The 17940-nt window shown below is 59.7% G+C and overlaps 1 protein-coding gene across 1 annotated transcript in view; it reads right to left on the reverse strand.

Moving 5' to 3' along the window:
- Positions 1-17940, reverse strand: part of ELAPOR1 (endosome-lysosome associated apoptosis and autophagy regulator 1) — a 101754-nt gene that overhangs the window by 41839 nt on the left and 41975 nt on the right. The window contains exons 9-15 of the mRNA XM_039538045.1: positions 17081-17258; positions 16176-16304; positions 14628-14718; positions 13299-13404; positions 11737-11874; positions 11047-11301; positions 9179-9352 (exon numbers count right to left, since the gene is read on the reverse strand). Of these exons, the coding sequence (XP_039393979.1) occupies positions 9179-9352; positions 11047-11301; positions 11737-11874; positions 13299-13404; positions 14628-14718; positions 16176-16304; positions 17081-17258 (1071 nt within the window). The remainder of the gene's footprint in view (positions 1-9178; positions 9353-11046; positions 11302-11736; positions 11875-13298; positions 13405-14627; positions 14719-16175; positions 16305-17080; positions 17259-17940) is intronic.

The following is a 17940-nucleotide window of genomic DNA, read 5'->3' on the forward strand; positions in this document are numbered from 1 at the left end:
CCAGCACCAGACTCGACTGCCTTTGCCTGGCCGGAGTTAATGGTGCGGGCATTGTCGGTGCCGCGGTAGACATCGGTGCCGGGCGATCCGATGGAGCATAGCGCTCGGCTGCGGAGCAGGCGGCTCGGACGCAGCTTCAGGGCGAGCTCGACCACGGTCCGTACCGGGGAGCTTTCCGGCACCGGACTCGACGGCTCTTGCCTGGCCAGAGTTAACGGTGCAGACATTGACGGTGCCGCGGCAGACGTCGGTGCCGGCGGTCCCACTGAACATAGCGCTCAGCTGCGGAGCAGGCGGCTCGGACGCAGCTTCCTAGCAAGCTCGACCACGGTCCGTACCGGGGAGCTTACCAGCACCGGACTCGACAGCTCTTGCCTGGCCGGAGCTAACGGCGTGGATACTGCCGGTGCCGCGGCAGACATCGGTGCCGGGCGATCCGACTGAACATCGCGCTCGACTGCGGAGCAGGCGGCTCGGACGCAGCTACAGAGCGAGCTCGACCACGGTCCGCACCGGGGAGCTTTCCAGCACCGGACTCAATGGCTCTTGCCTGGCCGGAGTGAAAGGTGCGGATATTGTCGGTGCCGCGGCAGACATCGGTGCCGGGCGATCCGACGGAGCATAGCGCTCGGCTGCGGAGCAGGCGGCTCGGACGCAGCGTCAGAGCGAGCTCGACCACGGTCCGTACCGGGGAGCTTTCCAGCACCGGACTCGATGGCTCTTGCCTGGCCGGAGTTAACAGTGCGGATATTGTTGGTGCCGCGGCAGACATCGGTGCCGGGCGATCCGACTGAGCATAGCGCTCAGCTGCGGAGCAGGCGGCTCGGACGCAGCTTCCGGGCGAGCTCGACCACGGTGCATACCGGGGAGCTTTCCAGCACCGGACTCAACGGCTCTTGCCTGGCCGGAGTAACTCTTCATCCTCCAGGAGAGAGGTCCATGCCGAGGGTACGTCGGAGTCAGCGACGGTGGTGCCAGGAGGCCTTGGCGGCACCGGCGGTCCGGTGCCGAGGGAGCGCGCCGTGAAAACGAACTAGCGGTCGGCGCCGAGATCGGAGGAGCAAGAGCTGCCTCCTCAGGAGCTGTTCAAAACGAAAGCCCCGCTCCCCTTTGTTCACGGATTAAGGGCCTCACAACGCGGCACTTATCCGTGAGGTAAGATCCCTCGAGGCACTTAGGAGAAGATCTCTTGTCGGCAGTGGCTTGTGGCCGGCCGAGCAGTAGAAAACCCTGTGGACCGGGCACCGGCCCCGGCCCCGGGTGAGGGGAAGGGCATAAACCCCAACCCCTGTAAAATAAATACACTATACTATTCTACAAACAAACAGATTTAACTACCACTAAAAACAGAACGAGAGAAAACTACGAGTAGCTAGGGAAGTGGAGGTCAGCTAAGCTGTGCTCCACTGTTCCAATGGCCGTCACGGGCGGAAAGAAGGAACTGAGGAGCGGACGGGCCGGCTGGGGTATATATCCTGCGCTATAGCGGCGCCACTCCAGGGGGCGCCCAGCCGGCCCGCCGGAGTTGCTAGGGTAAAAATCTTCCGAAGAGCCGTGCACGTGCGGCGCGCACACCTAACTGGAATGCATAGGAGCAATCACTCGAAGAAGAAAAGACGGTTACTCACCGTTGTAACTGTTGTTCTTCGAGATGTGTTGCTCCTATCCATTCCATGTAGGTGCGCGCGCGCCGCGTGCACGTTCGTCGGAGACTTTTACCCTAGCAACTCAGTGGGTTGGCTGAGCGCCCCCTGGAGTGGCACCACTACGGCCGCGGATATATACCCCAGCTGACCCACCCACTCCTCAGTTCCTTCTTGCCGGCTACTCCGACAGTGGGGAAGGAGGGTGGGTGTGGAATGGATAGGAGCAACACATCTCAAAGAACAACAGTTACAACGGTGAGTAACTGTCTTTTCTTCTTCGAGTGCTTGCTCATATCCATTCCATGTAGGTGATTCCCAAGCCTTACCTAGGCGGTGGGGTCGGAGTGAGACGTGGCCGAGTGTAAAATTGCCGAGCCGAAGGCGGCATCGTCTCTAGACTGCTGCACCAAAGCGTAGTGCGAGGTAAACGTGTACCGAGGACCAGATTGCTGCTCTGCAGATCTCCTGGATTGGCACGTGCGCCAGGAAGGCGGCCGAGGAAGCCTGAGCTCTCGTGGAATGGGCAGTGAGGTGGCCCGCCGGAACATGGGCCAAGTCATAGCACGTGTGGATGCATGTCGTCAGCCATAAGGAAATCCTCTGAGTGGAGATAGGGAGGCCTTTCATACGATCCGCTACTGCCACAAAAAGCTGAGGGGACTTACGAAAGGGCCTTGTGCGATCGATGTAGAAGGCAAGTGCCCTGCGGACATCTAGGGAGTGTAAGCATTGCTCCCGGGGAGATGAGTGAGGCTTTGGGCAGAAGACCGGGAGGAAGATGTCCTAATTGGTATGAAAGGCCGAAACCACCTTAGGCAGAAACGCGGGATGCGGCCTTAGCTGTACTTTGTCTTTATGAAAGACCGTGTAAGGAGGGTCTACAGTCAGGGCCCGTAGCTCGGAGACCCTGCGGGCTGAAATAATGGCAACCAGAAAAACTGTCTTCCACGAAAGGTAGAGAAGAGAACAGATTGCCAGTGGTTCAAAGGGCGGGCCCATGAGCCTGTTAAGTACCAGATTGAGGTCCCAGGTCGGGGCGGGGTGACGGACCTGAGGGTAGAGGCGTTCCAGCCCCCTGCGGAATCTAATGACCACCGGGTGAGAGAACACCGAGTGTCCACGTTCGCCAGGGTGGAAGGCAGATATGGCTGCTAAGTGCACTTTCAGGGAAGAAATAGCAAGGCCTTGTTGCTTAAGGTACCACAGGTAGTCCAAAATGACTGGAACGGGAACCTCAGTGGGTACCAAAGTTCGTGACTCACACCATAACGAGAAGCGCTTTCACTTCGCCAAGTACGTGGACCGAGTGGAAGGTTTCCTGCTGCTGAGCAAGACGTGCTGCACAGGGGCGGAGCAGCGTAGTTCAGAGGCGTCTAGCCACGCAGCAGCCACGCCGTGAGGTGGAGAGCCGGGAGGTCCGGGTGGCGAAGAGTTCCGTGCTCCTGTGTTATAAGGTCCGGGCATAGGGGGAGGGTGATCGGCGGGGATAACGAGAGGTTGAGCAACGTGGAGTACCACGGTTGCCTGGGCCATGCTGGGGCAATCAGGATCAGATGAGCCCTGTCCTGCCGGAGCTTCAACAAAACCCTGTGGACCAGAGGGAAAGGGGGGAACGCGTAAAGCAGGTGGTGCGTCCACTGGATGAGGAACGTGTCTGAGATCGACCCCGGCGAGTGGCCCCGGAACGAGCAGAATGCTTGGCACTTCCTGTTCACACGAGTCGCAAAGAGGTCCAGCCGGGGAAAGCCCCACCTGCGGAAGATTGAGTGGATAATGTCCGATCTTATGGACCACTCGTGGCACAGGAAGGACCTGCTCAACCGATCTGCGAGAGTGTTCCGAACTCCCGGGAGAAAGGATGCCACCAGGTCGATCGTATGAGTCATGCAAAATTCCCACAACTGGATGGCCTCTGTGCAAAGAGGGGAGGAGCGAGTCCCCGCCCTGCTTGTTTATCTAGTACATGGCCGTTGTGTTGTCCGTAAGGACGGCGACACAACGGCCGGACAGAGGCCTGCGGAACGCTTGGCAGGCTAGGCGAACCGCTCTGAGCTCCTGCACGTTTATGTGGAGGGAGAGCTCCTCTGGTGACCACAGGCCCTGGGTGCGCAGATGGCCGAGGTGGGCCCCCCAGCCGAGAGAAGACGCGTCCGTCGTCAAGGACAGCGTCGGTTGGGGCGGGTGAAAGGGCAGCCCCGCACAGACCGTGGAGGGGTTCAGCCACCAGTCGAGGGAACGAAGCGCACTCAATGGAACAGTGACCAGGGTGTCCATCGAGTCTCTGGCCGGATGGTACACCAAATGTAACCACGTTTGAAACGGGCGGAGCCGAAGCCTGGCGTACTTGGTGACGAACGTACACGCCGCCATGTGTCCTAGCAGAGTGAGGCAGGTGCGGACCGAGGTCGTAGGGAAGGCCTGAAGGCTGCGGACAACGGATGTCAACGCCAGGAACCTTGGCTGAGGGAGACAGGCCTTGGCCAGAGTGGAGTCCAAGGTCGCTCCTATGAAGTCCAGCCTCTGTGTAGGAACCAGGGTGGATTTGTCCGTACTGAGCAGCAGGCCGAGGCTCGTGAACAGGTCCGATGCCACTCGCACATGCTCTGCGATCTGTTCCCGAGAGGCCCTCTTGAGGAGCCAATCGTCCAGGTAGGGGAACATGTGGAGCCCTTGGCGACGGAGGTGGGCGGCCACCACCGCCATGACTTCGTGAATACTCGAGGTGCTGTGGAGAGGCCAAAGGGAAGGACCGCAAACTGGAAATGGCGATGGCCCGCCATGAAGCGGAGGTATCGTCTGTGTGGAGGAAAGATGGCTATATGAAAGTAAGTGTCTTTCATGTCGAGGGCAGCATACCAGTCCCCGGGATCCAAGGAAGGGATAATGGTCCCTAGGGAGACCATGCGGAACTTTAACTTTACTAGAAATTTGTTGAGGCTGCGTAGGTCGAGGATCGGCCTGAGACCCCCTTTTGACTTTGGAATCAGAAAGTAGCGGGAGTAAAAGCCTTTGCCCGTCGTTCCGTGGAACCTCCTCTATCGCTCCGATATTGAGGAGCGTTCGGACCTCCTGTAAGAGGAGGTGCTCGTGAGAGGGGTCCCTGAAGAGGGACTGGGAGGGAGGGCGGAAAGGCGGGGTTGAAGCAAACTGGAGGTGGTATCCGTGCTTCACAGTGCGTAGAACCCAGACATCTGAGGTCAAGAGGGACCACGCCGGGAAAAAATGAGAGAGGCGGTTGGAGAATGGGGGGGGAAGGATCCGAGACAGGAAAAGGTACGCTGCCCCCGGGCGCGCCTTCAAAAGGATGACTTCGGGTCCGACTGCGGCTTAGAGGAGCCGCGATTCTGGCCGGACTGAGGGCCTGAATATCGCCTACGGCCTCCACGCCCTCGGCGTCTATTAAAATCCTGACCCCGGCGGGGCACAAAGTACAGACGGAAATGCTGAGGGCGGTAGGTGCGTCGCTGGGTTACGGGAGTGTGCATACCCAGGTTGCGCATAGTGACTCTGTTATCCTTTAAGTTCTGGAGTCTAGAGTCAGTCTTCTCCGAGAACAAGGCATTCCCCTCGAAGGGCAAGTCCTGCAAAGTGTATTGAAGCTTGGGTGGAAGGGTGGAGGCCTGAAGCCAGGCGATGCGCCGCATGGTGACGCCGGTCGCTATAGTCCTGGCCGCGGAATCCGCCGCGTCAAGGGAGGCCTGCAAGGAGGTCCTTGCCACGCATGGACGCTGGCTTTGTCCTGGAATGGCGAAGCAAGGCCGGAGGCCTGCGGGCGCACCTGTGCCCTCGAGCTCCTGCTGGAGGAGAGTCCTCACGGTCCACGGCCCTGGAGTCCAGATGGCCATGCCCACCGAGGAGCTCCATGCGCAGGCACTACCCTAGAGGCGGATGGAGACCCGTCGACCGTGAACCACCAGTGAGGCGAAAGTGCAAGGAACTGCCGGGTGCCGCCATCCCTGCTGGACTGTCCACTGGCGGGCGGAATAAAGCTGGGTCAGCTGACCTCTGTTCTGCCTGAGGGAGGCCCGGGTGCGGCCTGCTGGGGAAGCGAAGGCTGCCGGACGCGGGTCCGCCGACCTCTGGTGGGGGACCTGAGATGAGTCCGGTGCTCCGACCAGCCTCTGTGAGGAACCAGGTGGTGCCACTGGAGCGGCTGAGGCGTGAACAGGCGATGCACTGTTGCCTCTCATCCTGTTCGAGAGCCCTCTTGAGGAACTAGGTGGGGACTGTGGAGCCCTGGCGGCCAGGTGGCGCCACTCACACCAGACCTGTTCTGAGGTGCGAGGCCAGGGAGGGCCGTGGAAAGGCGGTGGCCAGCTGTGAGGAGACTCTGGGGGAAGGAGATGGCTGTGAAGTGCTCAGCGAGGGCTACCGCCGGGCGGAGGGAGGTCCTGAGACCTGCGAACTCTGGTGAGGCTCGTGGTCGGGTCGGCTGAGACCTGACGGAGTCGGTGCGGGAGAGCTGCGCGCCTGGAACCTCCCTGTGCTCCCGAGTGGAGGCCGGACCGTGAGGAGGTGCCGAAGGAGTCCCGAAGGGACTGGGAGAGCGGGAGAGTGCTGACCTGGAAGTGGACCGTGCCCGGTGCGGAGCAGACTGAGGTCGAGGGACCAGCCGGGGGGAGGCGGTGGAGGTGGGAAGGATCCGAGATCGCGGGTGCTGCCCCGGCGCCTTCACGATGACGGGCGACTGCGGCTTAGAGGACCGCGACGGCGGACTGGGGCCGTTCGCCTCGGCCTCCAGCGGCGTCAACTCCCGTGGCAGGTCGGCGGTGCGGGCGGAGGTGGCGTGCGACGGAGGTGCCGGACAGGTGACCGACCCAGCGGAGCGGCGCCCTCCGACAGGCGCCCCGAGGGAGTCTTGGACGGCGGGTGGAAGGGTGGAGGCTGAAGCAGGCGTCTGCCGAGTTGGCCGTCGAGCCGAGGGTCCGGGTAAGAGGCCTGAAGAGGCCTGCCACTTTCCTTTGTTAAGGCCTCCTCGAGCTAACATCGAGACTTAGTCATTTCGCAGGTGGAGAGGCACTTCAAGCAGGGAATGTGGATCCTCTGCATGAGGCATGCTCCCGAGCATGAGCTCGGCCCAGTGGGGGAGGGCCGGCTGACCATAACTCACCTGTAACTAAAGGCTAACTACCATCTAAGAATTTGAGACATACTATAAAGCTCATAGGTGGATGGCAACTCCTGCTGAACTCCGGCGGTGGAACTGAAGCTGGTGTGAGTATCCGCCTGGGGCATAGCGACCATGGTGGGCCTCTGCCCACAGAATGGCAGAGGGTGCGGCTGTGACCCCCATGGGGTGTGAGCCACTGGACCAGTGCTGAGTATGTCTTTCCAACCACCAGCCAGTTATGGGAGGAAGTTAGAAACTGGTGTCTAGAATTGCTTGTATGACTTATGGTTTGGGTGAGACCAGTCCTCTCTGTTTGGCTGGTTTGGTTTGCCTTAGAGGTGGAAAACCACCAGCCTGGCTGGAGAAGACTCCTGCTCTAAGCAGTCATGGGACCTCTGTGTACAGGGAGCACATGAGCTGTTGTGCCCAGGTGCGGCCACTCCACTCTCACAATGGGCCATAGAAGAAATCCATCCTGCCCAGATATCTCTTCCTGGGGATGCCTCAGACAGTGAGGAGCCAATGGCCATGCCCTGTGACTCAGCAAACCACGTAGGGCAGTGGTCCCCAACGCGGTGCCTGCGGGGAGGCGCCGTGGCACTCTTACCGCGAGGGCGGCTGCGACCGGGCTGCCCGGGATGGCGCGCCCGAGCCGCGTGAGTGGCTCGAGTGGAGCGTCGTCGAGCGGGACGCGTCGAAGTGGCGCCACAGGCTGTGCGCGCCGACCGCGCTCGAGGCGGTCGCTGCGCGGCGACATGACGTGCTGAGTATCGCGGATTCCGCCGCCTGTTGGGGCGGTGCGTTGGGGCTGGCAGGTATGGATGTCTGGACTCCACTGCCTCTTTCCCACCATGGTTGTGTGGACGCTACACGCTCAAGAGCATGACCGCCAGACAACTCAGGTGGATTTACAACTCAAGGAGCAGAGGGGCCCCCCCTTGGCAGGTTCAGCAGTTTGGCTGCCAGGTGCAGGCACCCCGTGCAGTGCGTGCCTCTTCCCACACAGGCTGATGCTGGGTGGAAATTTTCAGCTTGAGGCGGAAGCGGCCCGTGCCTGACGAGGCGTCGTGAGAATATTTGAGCCCTGGAGTGCTGAAGAGGCGCCTGCGAAGGATGCTTGAAGAGAGGCGGAGAGAGCCCCTGAGAGTTGAGCAGCCCTCCTGCTCAAGCGGGCACTTCAAACAGCTTAGGTTAAGGCGTCCCAGCACACAGGAGGTGTGGATTTCAGGGCAGGCTGTAAACAGCTGCTGAAGGGGAGCTCACTGGCCCTCTGGGGGCAGATCAGAACCCACACTCACTTGTCTACAACTCAAGTAATATCCATCTGATTTAATAAATTTGAGAACATATGTAGATCAGAACTATGAGAGATCTAGGGTGGAGGGCCATTCCACATTCAGACCCAGCGGTGAAGGAACTGAGGGGGTGGCTGGGAGAATCCAGCCTTGGCACTCAGCAGCCTTGCCACCCCATGCAGGTTGCTGGCAATTAAAGTTTTATGGAATGGAATGCAATTTTGAAGCCTGTGATTCTGAGTGAATTCCCACCCCAGGCATGTTACAGGATCTGGTAAGCAAGAGAAAGAAAAAGAGTTAAGGAAATAAGTTCAGAGGGAATTCTGTGCTGGAACCATGTGTAGGACAAGTCTTGTCACAGTTGCTGGATTTGTCAGTGTAACCACCAGCCGGCAGAATCTGGCCAGCCAGCAGCATCCTGGGCAGCAGCAGGAGCCTTCACAGGGCAGACCCTGGTGGCCCAGGCAAGACTCCCCACTGGGCAGAAGAAATCCAGCCTCCATCCTTTGGTACACTCAGACAGTGGGCCATCCCTGCACCAGGACTCAGCCAACCACTGGGCTGGGACTGCCTGCTGCCGCCCAGCGCCCCAGATTCAATCCTCCTGTGGCCCCGGGAGAGCACTGCAAATGCACTGGCCCCTCTCGGGATGACATGCACGCAAGGAGTCACTGCGGCGGGGCGCCTCAGCTGGACCTGGTGGTGCAAGTGGCGTCTTGAGCTGCTCAAGGCGCCCTCTCATGGGTGCACCCCCCAGTCCAGCAACTCTGCCCCTGCAGTCCCTGCTCCCCCTGCAGTCCCTCCAGCCCCGCCACCTGTGCCACTGACACTGGAGGATAGCGCGCTGACTCCACTGCCAGCCCACCACCATGTGAGCGGGGCAACAGTTTCACTGGTGAGGATGCAACACCAGCCTCTTTCCTGCTCCAATTCTCTGGACTGTGGATTTACAACTCAAAGGAGCATTTTGAACCGAGGGGACCTTCCAATCTCTGGCAAGGTGGTGCCAATATATCAAGCAGAAAAAAGCAGCCAGGTTTAGCACCAGCATTGGCTGAAATCCCAGCCTCAGCCGCCCTAGTCTGCGGGGGTCAGCAGAGGATACAGGAACACCCCCGTGCACTCACGTGGTTCCCACACAGGCTGATGCTGAAGTGATGGAAATATTTCAGCCCCTTGGAGGTGAAGCTTGGCCCGCCTGCGAAGGACGTGCTGTTGGCCAGCGCTGAGAAGTCGTACTCCAGGGTCCTGCCGTCCTTGTCAAGTGAGAAGCGGCAGTCGTTGTAGCACAGCGAATGGATCTGGGGGGAGGAACGTCCCAGTTAGCCAGTACGAGCCCTTCTAGGGTGTGCTGAACAGCTGCTGCTGGCTCAGGGGCACTCTAAAAAACATGGCCTCTGGATGGGCTGTTTTAAGGCAGCAACGTCCCTGACACACGGAAGGATGTGGGCATTTCTACAGGGACCTCTCAAGTAATTTATCCATCTGTTTAAGGTACTTAACTGGCCCCCGTCACTGTGTTATGTGGCAGATCAGAATCTGCATCGTATTCACTCTCAGGGCAGGGCCATTATCCCATTTCACAGACTGAGGAACAGAGACCAAGGTCATCCAGGGAGCCTAAGCAGAGCAGGGGACTGACCTGAAGATCCCCCAGCCTGGGGTAGCGCACTCAGCATTGGGCCACCCTTCTGCAGTCCGTGTTGCCCCAAGTGCCATGCAGGTTCGGTGGCAATGAAAGTTTTATGTGGAATGTGCACACGCGATTTGTGTCATTCTGAGCCTGGAATTCCACCCCCACCCCAATGTTACAGGATCTAAGCTCAAGGCAGGAAAAACTGGGGGAGGAGAGGAGAGAAAAAAGATTTTAAGGAAATAAGTCTCGGGAGGCCCATTCTGCTGGGATTCCATCAGTCCCACCCTAGGACAAGTCTTGAAGTCAACAGTTGCTGGATTTGTCAGTGTAACTCCCGGCAGAATCTGGCCAGGTACAGGACAATTGGAGCATGGTCAGCAGGAATGATACGGGCAGGCCAGGCCTTGGAGACCCTGCCTGGTGACCCAGGCAGAAGACTCCCTTAGCACTTCTGGTACCACGGAACATACATGTCCAGCCGCCTCAGAAAAAAAATCCCCTTTGCATTCACTACAGGCCCATCCCTGCCCGTTCACTACTGACAGGTGGGCCGCCAACTGCGTGGCAACCTGGATTCTGCACAGGACAGCGGAACTCGAACTCAGGATCACACTTTACAAACCCGTCAGCCCAGCAGGAAAGAGACTTGCACTAGTTCAAGGACCTCACCCTGTGGCTGGGGAGGTCTGCGACACATGCACCGCCAGGAGGTGCAGTCACTGCAAGTTTGAACAGAGATAGGGGAGCTCTCCCTTACCAGGACCATAGGTGCCAACTTCTGGTGCCACTGGGTGCTCGACCCCCGCCAGTGCCGGCCCTGCCCGACTCCATCCCTGCCATGCCCCCATTCCAACCCCATCCACAAAGTCCCCGCCCTAACTCTGCCCCCTCCCTGCCCCTATTGGACTCCTTCCCCAAATCCCTGCCTCCTCCCCCCTCCCTTCTGGAGCTTGTTACGCCACAAAACAGCTGTTTCACAGCGACAAATGCTGGGAGGAGAAGCGGGGACGCGGTGCGCTCAGGGGAGGAGGCGTAGGCGAGCTGTGGGGCGGGGCAGGGAACTTGGCTGCTGGTGGGTGCAGAGCACGCACCAATTTTTCCCATGGGTGCTCCAGCCCCGAAGCACCCATGGAGTCAGCACCTATGCCAGGGATCAGGCCCGGATCCTGCAGTCGGATCCAGGCAAGCCGGTCTATCTGCCCACATGACGTCACTGGACGTACAAGGCTGCTCACACACACACCAGTCTGCAGGATCAGCCTGCTCAGGGCGGGGCTGACTCAGCATGGGTGTTTGTGCAGCACCAGGTGCATCAGCCCCACGTCACCATGGGTAAGAGGGAGGAAGAGGGGACAACACCTTGTTGCTCTTTGTGCCGGGGCCACAGGGGATGCAGGCCTGACTGCCATAGGGCTGGTGGGCTTTCAGGTAAGTGCTGGGTGCACACGTGTGGCAGGCACCAGAGGCTCGGTCGATGTAATTCCCAGGCGGGCAGGAGGTGCAGGAGCCCGAGGACTCCAGGGCGCAGAGCCGGCAGTAAGAGGCCACACCATCCATCACGTTGGTCACGTTGATCGAGTAGAGCTTGGCGACGTCGTTCGTGTACTTTCTTCCCTGAAATAGAGGGGCTCCCGTGAACCCCCAGCACCAGCAGCGCTGCCGCAAGGCGCGCCAGGAACACAGGGATTGTCCTGGGACATAAAGGGACATTTCCCGGCTCCCTACCTTGGGGCCTGGCCCCCAGCCTGCAGTGTCTGAGCCCCTCGCAGCACTGATGTGGTGACCCTGGGAGGAAGGGTGGAGCTACCATCCCCACTGCACAGAGGGGAGCTCAGGCAGAGATGCTAAGGGACTTGCCCAAGGTCTCACTGGGACAGAGGGAGGAACTGAAGCTGGGTCTCTCGAGCCCCAGGCCTGCCCAGAGCTGCCCAGCTTCTGCTGAAGGGACACTGCTAACCGGAATTGATTGCAAGGAAATCCCAGTTTCTAGCATGGACAGATGGTCTCCAGGACAGGAGAGCAAGGAGTTTTGGGACCGGGCCCTCTTACCGCCTCGTGATACGCTGTCCGCTGGAAGGCCCAGGTGAAGCTCATTGTGGCGTTCTTTTCAATGATGTATGTGTAGGACTGTTTCTCTTTGGAGCCGTTCCAGGTCTCCACGGGCGTGTTGGTCCGTGAGTTCACGCCCTGCCATGGGGTGGGAAGAAAAAAGGGGCTGGTCAGCGGGCACCGTAGTGGTCACTTCTACCCAGAAGGGTTTTATTACCTAGAGCCCCAAGTTCCCTCCCGCTGCCGGCCCTCATGATGCAAATCCTCCTGGGTCACAGCCCAGCCGGGCTGCAGCTTTCAAAGCACCTCAGAGACATCTGCTGTCAGGTTCCAGCTCCAAAAGCCACTTGGGCGCTCAGCTTTTGCAGCTGGAATTCAGAGCGAGTCACTCAGGCGCTGTGACTCACGGGATGTTTGGGTGGCGCAGTCGGACACCCACTGGGCACTGACCCAGCCACGACTTGTGAATTGCCCACGAGATGTTCCTGAGTCAGTGCTTGCTCTAGAAAAGCTTCCAGCTGTCCAATCAGGGCAGAAGTGATGCCAGGCACCTCAGGAGACCAATCAGAGAACAGGAGGGATGCACACCACGCGGCCAGCGTGAACCATTTGCACATAGTAGTTCAACCATCTCTCACTTTTATCCATTCGAGATGAAGAACCCCCCAGCCACAGCTGAAGCTCCCGTCCTTTTCCTTCACGGAAGGGAAGGGAAGCCTCGTCCCTGATACCCAGACCCTGCTCATCTCACCCAACCTCTCTGCCAAGACGTGACAGCCACTCCTGGGTCGGGAGGGGAGATGGTGCTCAGCGGGCACACATGGCAATGCAGATGGATGGTGCTGGCTAGCAGACCATTGAGCAGCAGGGGACATGGCAGTGAGGGCAGGACACTGAGACACAGGAATAGTGGGTTGCAGCAGCTGGGAGAGAGGCCTCAGCATGCCAGGGTGGCAAGGAGAGTAGTGTGCTGGGTGGAGAGGTGTGCGCAGTGGGGCGAGGTGCGGGTACTAGGAGATGCCCCTCTCCAAGGGTCATTTTTCCAGCCCCTTTGGGGACAGGACTTTTCAGGGTTAATGGAATTCAGAGCTGCAGCGAAGTGCTTGAGTGACAGCGCTAGAGACAGACAGCCCCTAACTCAAAGCGGGTACAGCAAGGGCAGCAACTGGGCAAGCTTCTCCCACAACCCATCAACCGTGGGTCAAAGGGGAGCTCACTCTCCAGCTCAGCCTTGGGCCTCTCTGCTGAGACAGCCAGCGCAGGAGCCAGATGCACTGGTGGTTTCTCTGACCTGGATCTCTGCCCGCCAGCTGCTGAACTGAGACCAACCAATGTGTCTCTAGGAAGCCGCTGGGCAGCCTGCAGCCTGAGCTGGCCTTTGGCCCCTGCTCACCAGCCTGGACTCGACTCAGAGACCTGAACGGTGCATGTCTGCCCCCAAGAGAACCCACAGCACTTCGTAGGGGGCGCGACGGGGCAGGGGAGGCCCCTCACACAGGCGGCAGAGAGAGCATTGATTTGTGGGAATGGAAACAGCACAGGAAGCCGCCAAGCCAACCTACCACCATGAAGTACAGCTCGCAGCTCACGCTGCAGACGGTCTCAAAGACAAAGGTGATTCTTGCCACCTCTTTGTTCTCGACGTCCTCCAGCATGGCCTGCGGGGGCCTGCGAACACAGAACGGATCCCAGGCTGCGTCAGGCACCGGTGAGGGCTGAGAGAGCGCCTGGGTGTACAGCGCTGACCCGCCGGGTCAGGGTGACAAGCGCTGGGAGGCAGGTTCTGTTCAGTGACCCAGCTCAGTGGCTTCACTCCAGATTTACCCCAGTGATAGAGTCTGGGCCTCAGTATGTGTGTCTGAGACCAAGCCCGTAGGAGCAGCCAGAGCAGGGATTGCTGGATGGAGAGGAGGGAAATGGGCCTACCCCCCCCCCCCAGCACCCTCCTGGGCCAGATACTGTGCAGGGGAGACACCCCGCCTATGGGGCTCCAGGACCCGGGTGTGCCCACCCCTCCCCTGACCATGTGGCCTTGGGAAAAAACTGCTGGGCGGAGACAGCCAGATCGGGGCTGGAGCCATGGCCAAAGCAGGACCCTTCCTACAGCTCTGACTAGGCTTTCCCTGCCCTAGGTTGATGGGCAGGAACAGTCAATCCCCTCCCTCAGCTTCACTCCACTCTTGCCCCTGCCCCCCCCAGCTCTGCTCCCTGTCCAAGGGCGGCTCTAGACATTTCACCGCCCCAAGCACGGCAGCATGCCGCGGAGGGCGCTCTGCCGGTCGCCGGTCCCGCGGCTCCGGTGGACCCTCCCGAGGGTCCACCGGAGCCGCGGGACTAGCGGACCCTCCGCAGGCATGCCGCCGAAGGCAGCCTGCCTGCCGCCCTCCCGGCGACTGGCAGACCGTCCCCCGCGGCATGCCGCCCCAAGCACGCGCTTGGTGTGCTGGGGCCTGGAGCCGCCCCTGTGCCTGTCTCCACTTCCCTTCCACGTCCCTCGCCCTGTCATTTATCCCCTCCTAACTAAACCCACCTCCCACAAAGTTCTGGCACCAACCCGGCTGCCCAGTTCTCCCCTCCCTCCCCCTGGTCTGTCTGGTCTGGTCAGACTGTGAGATCTTAGGGACTGTCTGTACAGCACCTGGCATGACAAGGCCTAGTCCTGGCCAACCCGCAGGCACTGCTGGAATGAGCACGATTAATAACACCAGCTTCCTGTGCTGGGAGCGAGGGCAGCCCTTCTGACCAAGCACATCTGTCCACTGAGGTGTACCACCTGCCCGCAGGGCAGTGACCCGCTGAAATCTGTCCTGTGGATCACTGATCCCTGCGGCATTCTGGGGCCTGGAATCCCAGGTGCAGCGAGGTCAGAGGCAGGTCACCCCAGCTCTCACCTGAAGCCAGGAACGACCATTGTCAGGATCATGAAGTCGTTGTCGGAGGCACCTGCTGCTGTATATATGTAGTCACCAGCCACCTCCCACCCTGGAACAGCAGAGGCCAAGAGTCAGAACCAGTCACAGCCTCTGAGGACTTCCAGGGCACGACCACCACCAGGACACAGCCACAGGGACAGAGGGCATTTATGGGGCAGATCAAGGTGGAAAGCGTTACACCCCATCTGGTTCCTTGTGCGGTCACTTCCCCCTGGGCAGAGGGGTGGAGTGCTGCCCCCGGTGGGGAGGGTGATGGGAGAATTCTCATCGGCTCCACCCCCCCGGGCACCTTTGTGCCCCCTGATGGGTTTTAGCCAGTGGCTTTGGTGGGAGCCACATCGGGTACTGGCAGAGCATGGGCAAGTCACCCTCCACTGCCTGGCTGCTGCTTCGGGTTTGTTGCACTGCTTTAGTGCTGCCAGCACCCAGCAGTGCCACTCTCTGGTGTGGGGGCACCAAAGAGCCTGTACTGGCACGGCTAGTGCCAGATGGCAGGGGGAACCATGCGAGGGATGGTATCAGGATAACTATTGCAGGGACAAGCACCCCCTTTCCGGACATAACCCAACACACATGGGCAGTGGGTGGAGATCCGCTTCGGGGAGGCTAGCCCCAGCTCCACCCCTTCTGCCTGCTCCCTCCTCTCCCCCCTCCCACGGCCGGAGCCCTGAGACGCTCTCCCCTACCCCGATGGAGCCCCGAGAACCCCTCGCTCCCCCATGGCCAGAGGAGCCCCGAACTGGTTGAGGCCCCAAGCCTCCCACACCTGCCCGGAGGAGTCCAGGGCCAGCTGCAGCCACGCGTCCCCTCCCCAGACCCCAAGCTGCCCGGAAAAAAGCGTCTCTCAGAGTCTTCTCCGGAAGAAGCTTTTGCTATGCCCCATGCAGGTTCCAGGATGGCTGAGGAGGCAGTATTTGCTATTCAGCTTCCTGGGTTCACCAGTATTCTCTCTGGAGTCCAGGGAGATTACTGATGAACCCAGGAAGCTGAATAGCACATACAGGTCTGTCGCATCTTACACACATTTAACATGCGCTATTTCAGCTTTACATGGTCAGCAAAAACAAAACAAAAAACAAAAAAAAGAGACAAAAATAACAATTTTAATACTGCACCTGTAGTGTGGGCGATTCCACCAACCATTACACTCAATGTAATTTTGACTATACGCGATTTTCGCTTTACGCGCTTTACCCCAGCATAAGATGCGACAGACCTGTACCATCTCCTCGGCTGCCCGGGAACCTGCATGGGGCATAATAAAACAAAACTTCCCCCAAAACCCTGCAACCAGGGGTCTGGCGGCAGCAGCAGAGCCTCCCCTGGCCTATTATACCCGCCGTCCGTGCCACCGGGACAAAAGCCTGGGGGCAGAGCTGCCCACTCGAGGGCCATCTTCATCCTGAGAGCTAACCGAGCCCCTGCAGTTGCAGCGTCTCCTGCATCAGGGGAAGCATGGCCAGCCCCCTGTGGAAAGCACGCTGGTAAACGCCCCTGCACAGGTACCTGCCATCCCTTTATATTCAAAGTTGATTCCGCTAAGGACAGTCGTCTCCATGTTAGCCGGCAGGGTGTTCCACCACTTGTACTCGAAGCCCAGCGCCGGCTCAGTCCCAGCAGCGCAGCTGATACAGCCTGGGAGCAGAGGGAAACCATGTTACTGTAGCTCAGCTTTGGAGGCGGGTGGAGAGTGCTGCGCTTTGGCCATGGATTCCATGCAGCAGGAGCAGGGAGGTGCAGTCCCAGCGGTCCCACTCCCAGTCCGTGGAGGGGGCCAGCTTTCCGGGCACGCTGCCTCCCTAGCTGTGCGTGCAATCCATGGGGACACATGGTGGGACGCACACATGGAACGAGCAGAGGAGGATGGTCAGAGGGGGAGTCCAAGGAACAGGATCCAGTGGCTAAAAGCTGAAGCTAGAGGAGCTCAGGCAGAGATAAGGGGCAGATTTTAAATGAGGGCAATTACTCAGTGGAATGGTTAAGGGATGGGGTGGATTCTCCAGGACGGGATGGGATGTCTCTCTCTCAAATCCAGCCTCTAGCTCAACCACAAGCTATGAGCGAGATGGGGGTGTCCCTGGTTCTCTGCCCTATGCAAGGCAGGAGAGCCAAATGCTCCTTCTTGTCTGACAACACGCTGAGGAGACGGACGGGGGTTCTGCCCCTTTCAGCGCAGGGATCCCTTCTCCATACCCCAGGGCCCTGGCAGGGAGCTAGCCAGGCCCACCCTCCCATTTAGCAACATGGGAAAGGCTGGCCTGGTGACTCGCCCCAGGTTGAGAACTCAAACCTGCCCTGACTCCCTGGCCCATGGAGCATGGCTAACGGGGAGCAAACCCAGGCCGTGCCTTGCTGGGAGAGCCGAGCTCCAGCCCTGCCGAACTCAGCCGACATAGACAGGGTGGCATTACCGGAGCCGTTGGAGTACGAGCCGGATGGGCAGGGCTCACAGGCGCTGGAGTTGGTTTTGAAGAACCCAGGGTTGCAGGGCGGGCACTTGGTTTTCACCCCTGAGGGGGGCAGTTGCATGGCTGTAGGCAGATCCTCGCTGCAGGTTTTTGGTTCTGCCCACTTAAACATTAACTGAGTCTGGAAGAGCACAGAAAGCAGGTGAGAGTGGGCATGGCCCAGCCTGGGCCTGGCAGGGACACTTGGCAGCTGGATGAGCTTGGTGGGGAGACACAAGAGGAATCACCTCCACAAGGAGGCGCTGTTGTACATGGAACCCACCCCCAGCAGTGTGCAACAACAGCCATCACAGCTGGGCTGAGTAAGGCCCCACAGGGGCTCCCTGCCGGCTCTGCAGTGGGTGACACCAGAGGAGATCCCTGGCTGGGAATGTGCCCCACGTGGGAGTGGGCAGGGTGGGGATGCAGCCATGGGGAGTCAGCGTGTACACACTCCCAACTGCTACTCTGCACCCTGCCCAGCACACTCCCCGGGGAGGCGAGTGGAGATTTCTTCTTAATCAGAAACCACCCTGATCCTGAAGGGAAGCCCCCACCACCTCCGCACAGGCTAGCAGGCAGCAGAGTCAGCTGCTGTCGTGCCAAGGCTTTGCAGTTCTACGCCCCTTTCACTGGAGGATCTCCAAGCTTCACGCAAAGTTGTTAACCAAACCTCACCATGGGCCTGGGAAGCGCATTGCGCCCAGCTGAGGGTTTTCCCAAGGCCACATGGGAAGGCAGAGCAGAGCTGGGACCAGGAGCAGAGGCAGCTCTAGCTATTTCGCCACCCCAAGCACGGCGGCACGCCGCGGGGGGTGCTCTGC

Source organism: Mauremys reevesii, linkage group 4 (genome assembly GCF_016161935.1).
Source record: "Mauremys reevesii isolate NIE-2019 linkage group 4, ASM1616193v1, whole genome shotgun sequence".
In the NCBI taxonomy this organism is placed as follows: Eukaryota; Metazoa; Chordata; order Testudines; family Geoemydidae; genus Mauremys; species Mauremys reevesii.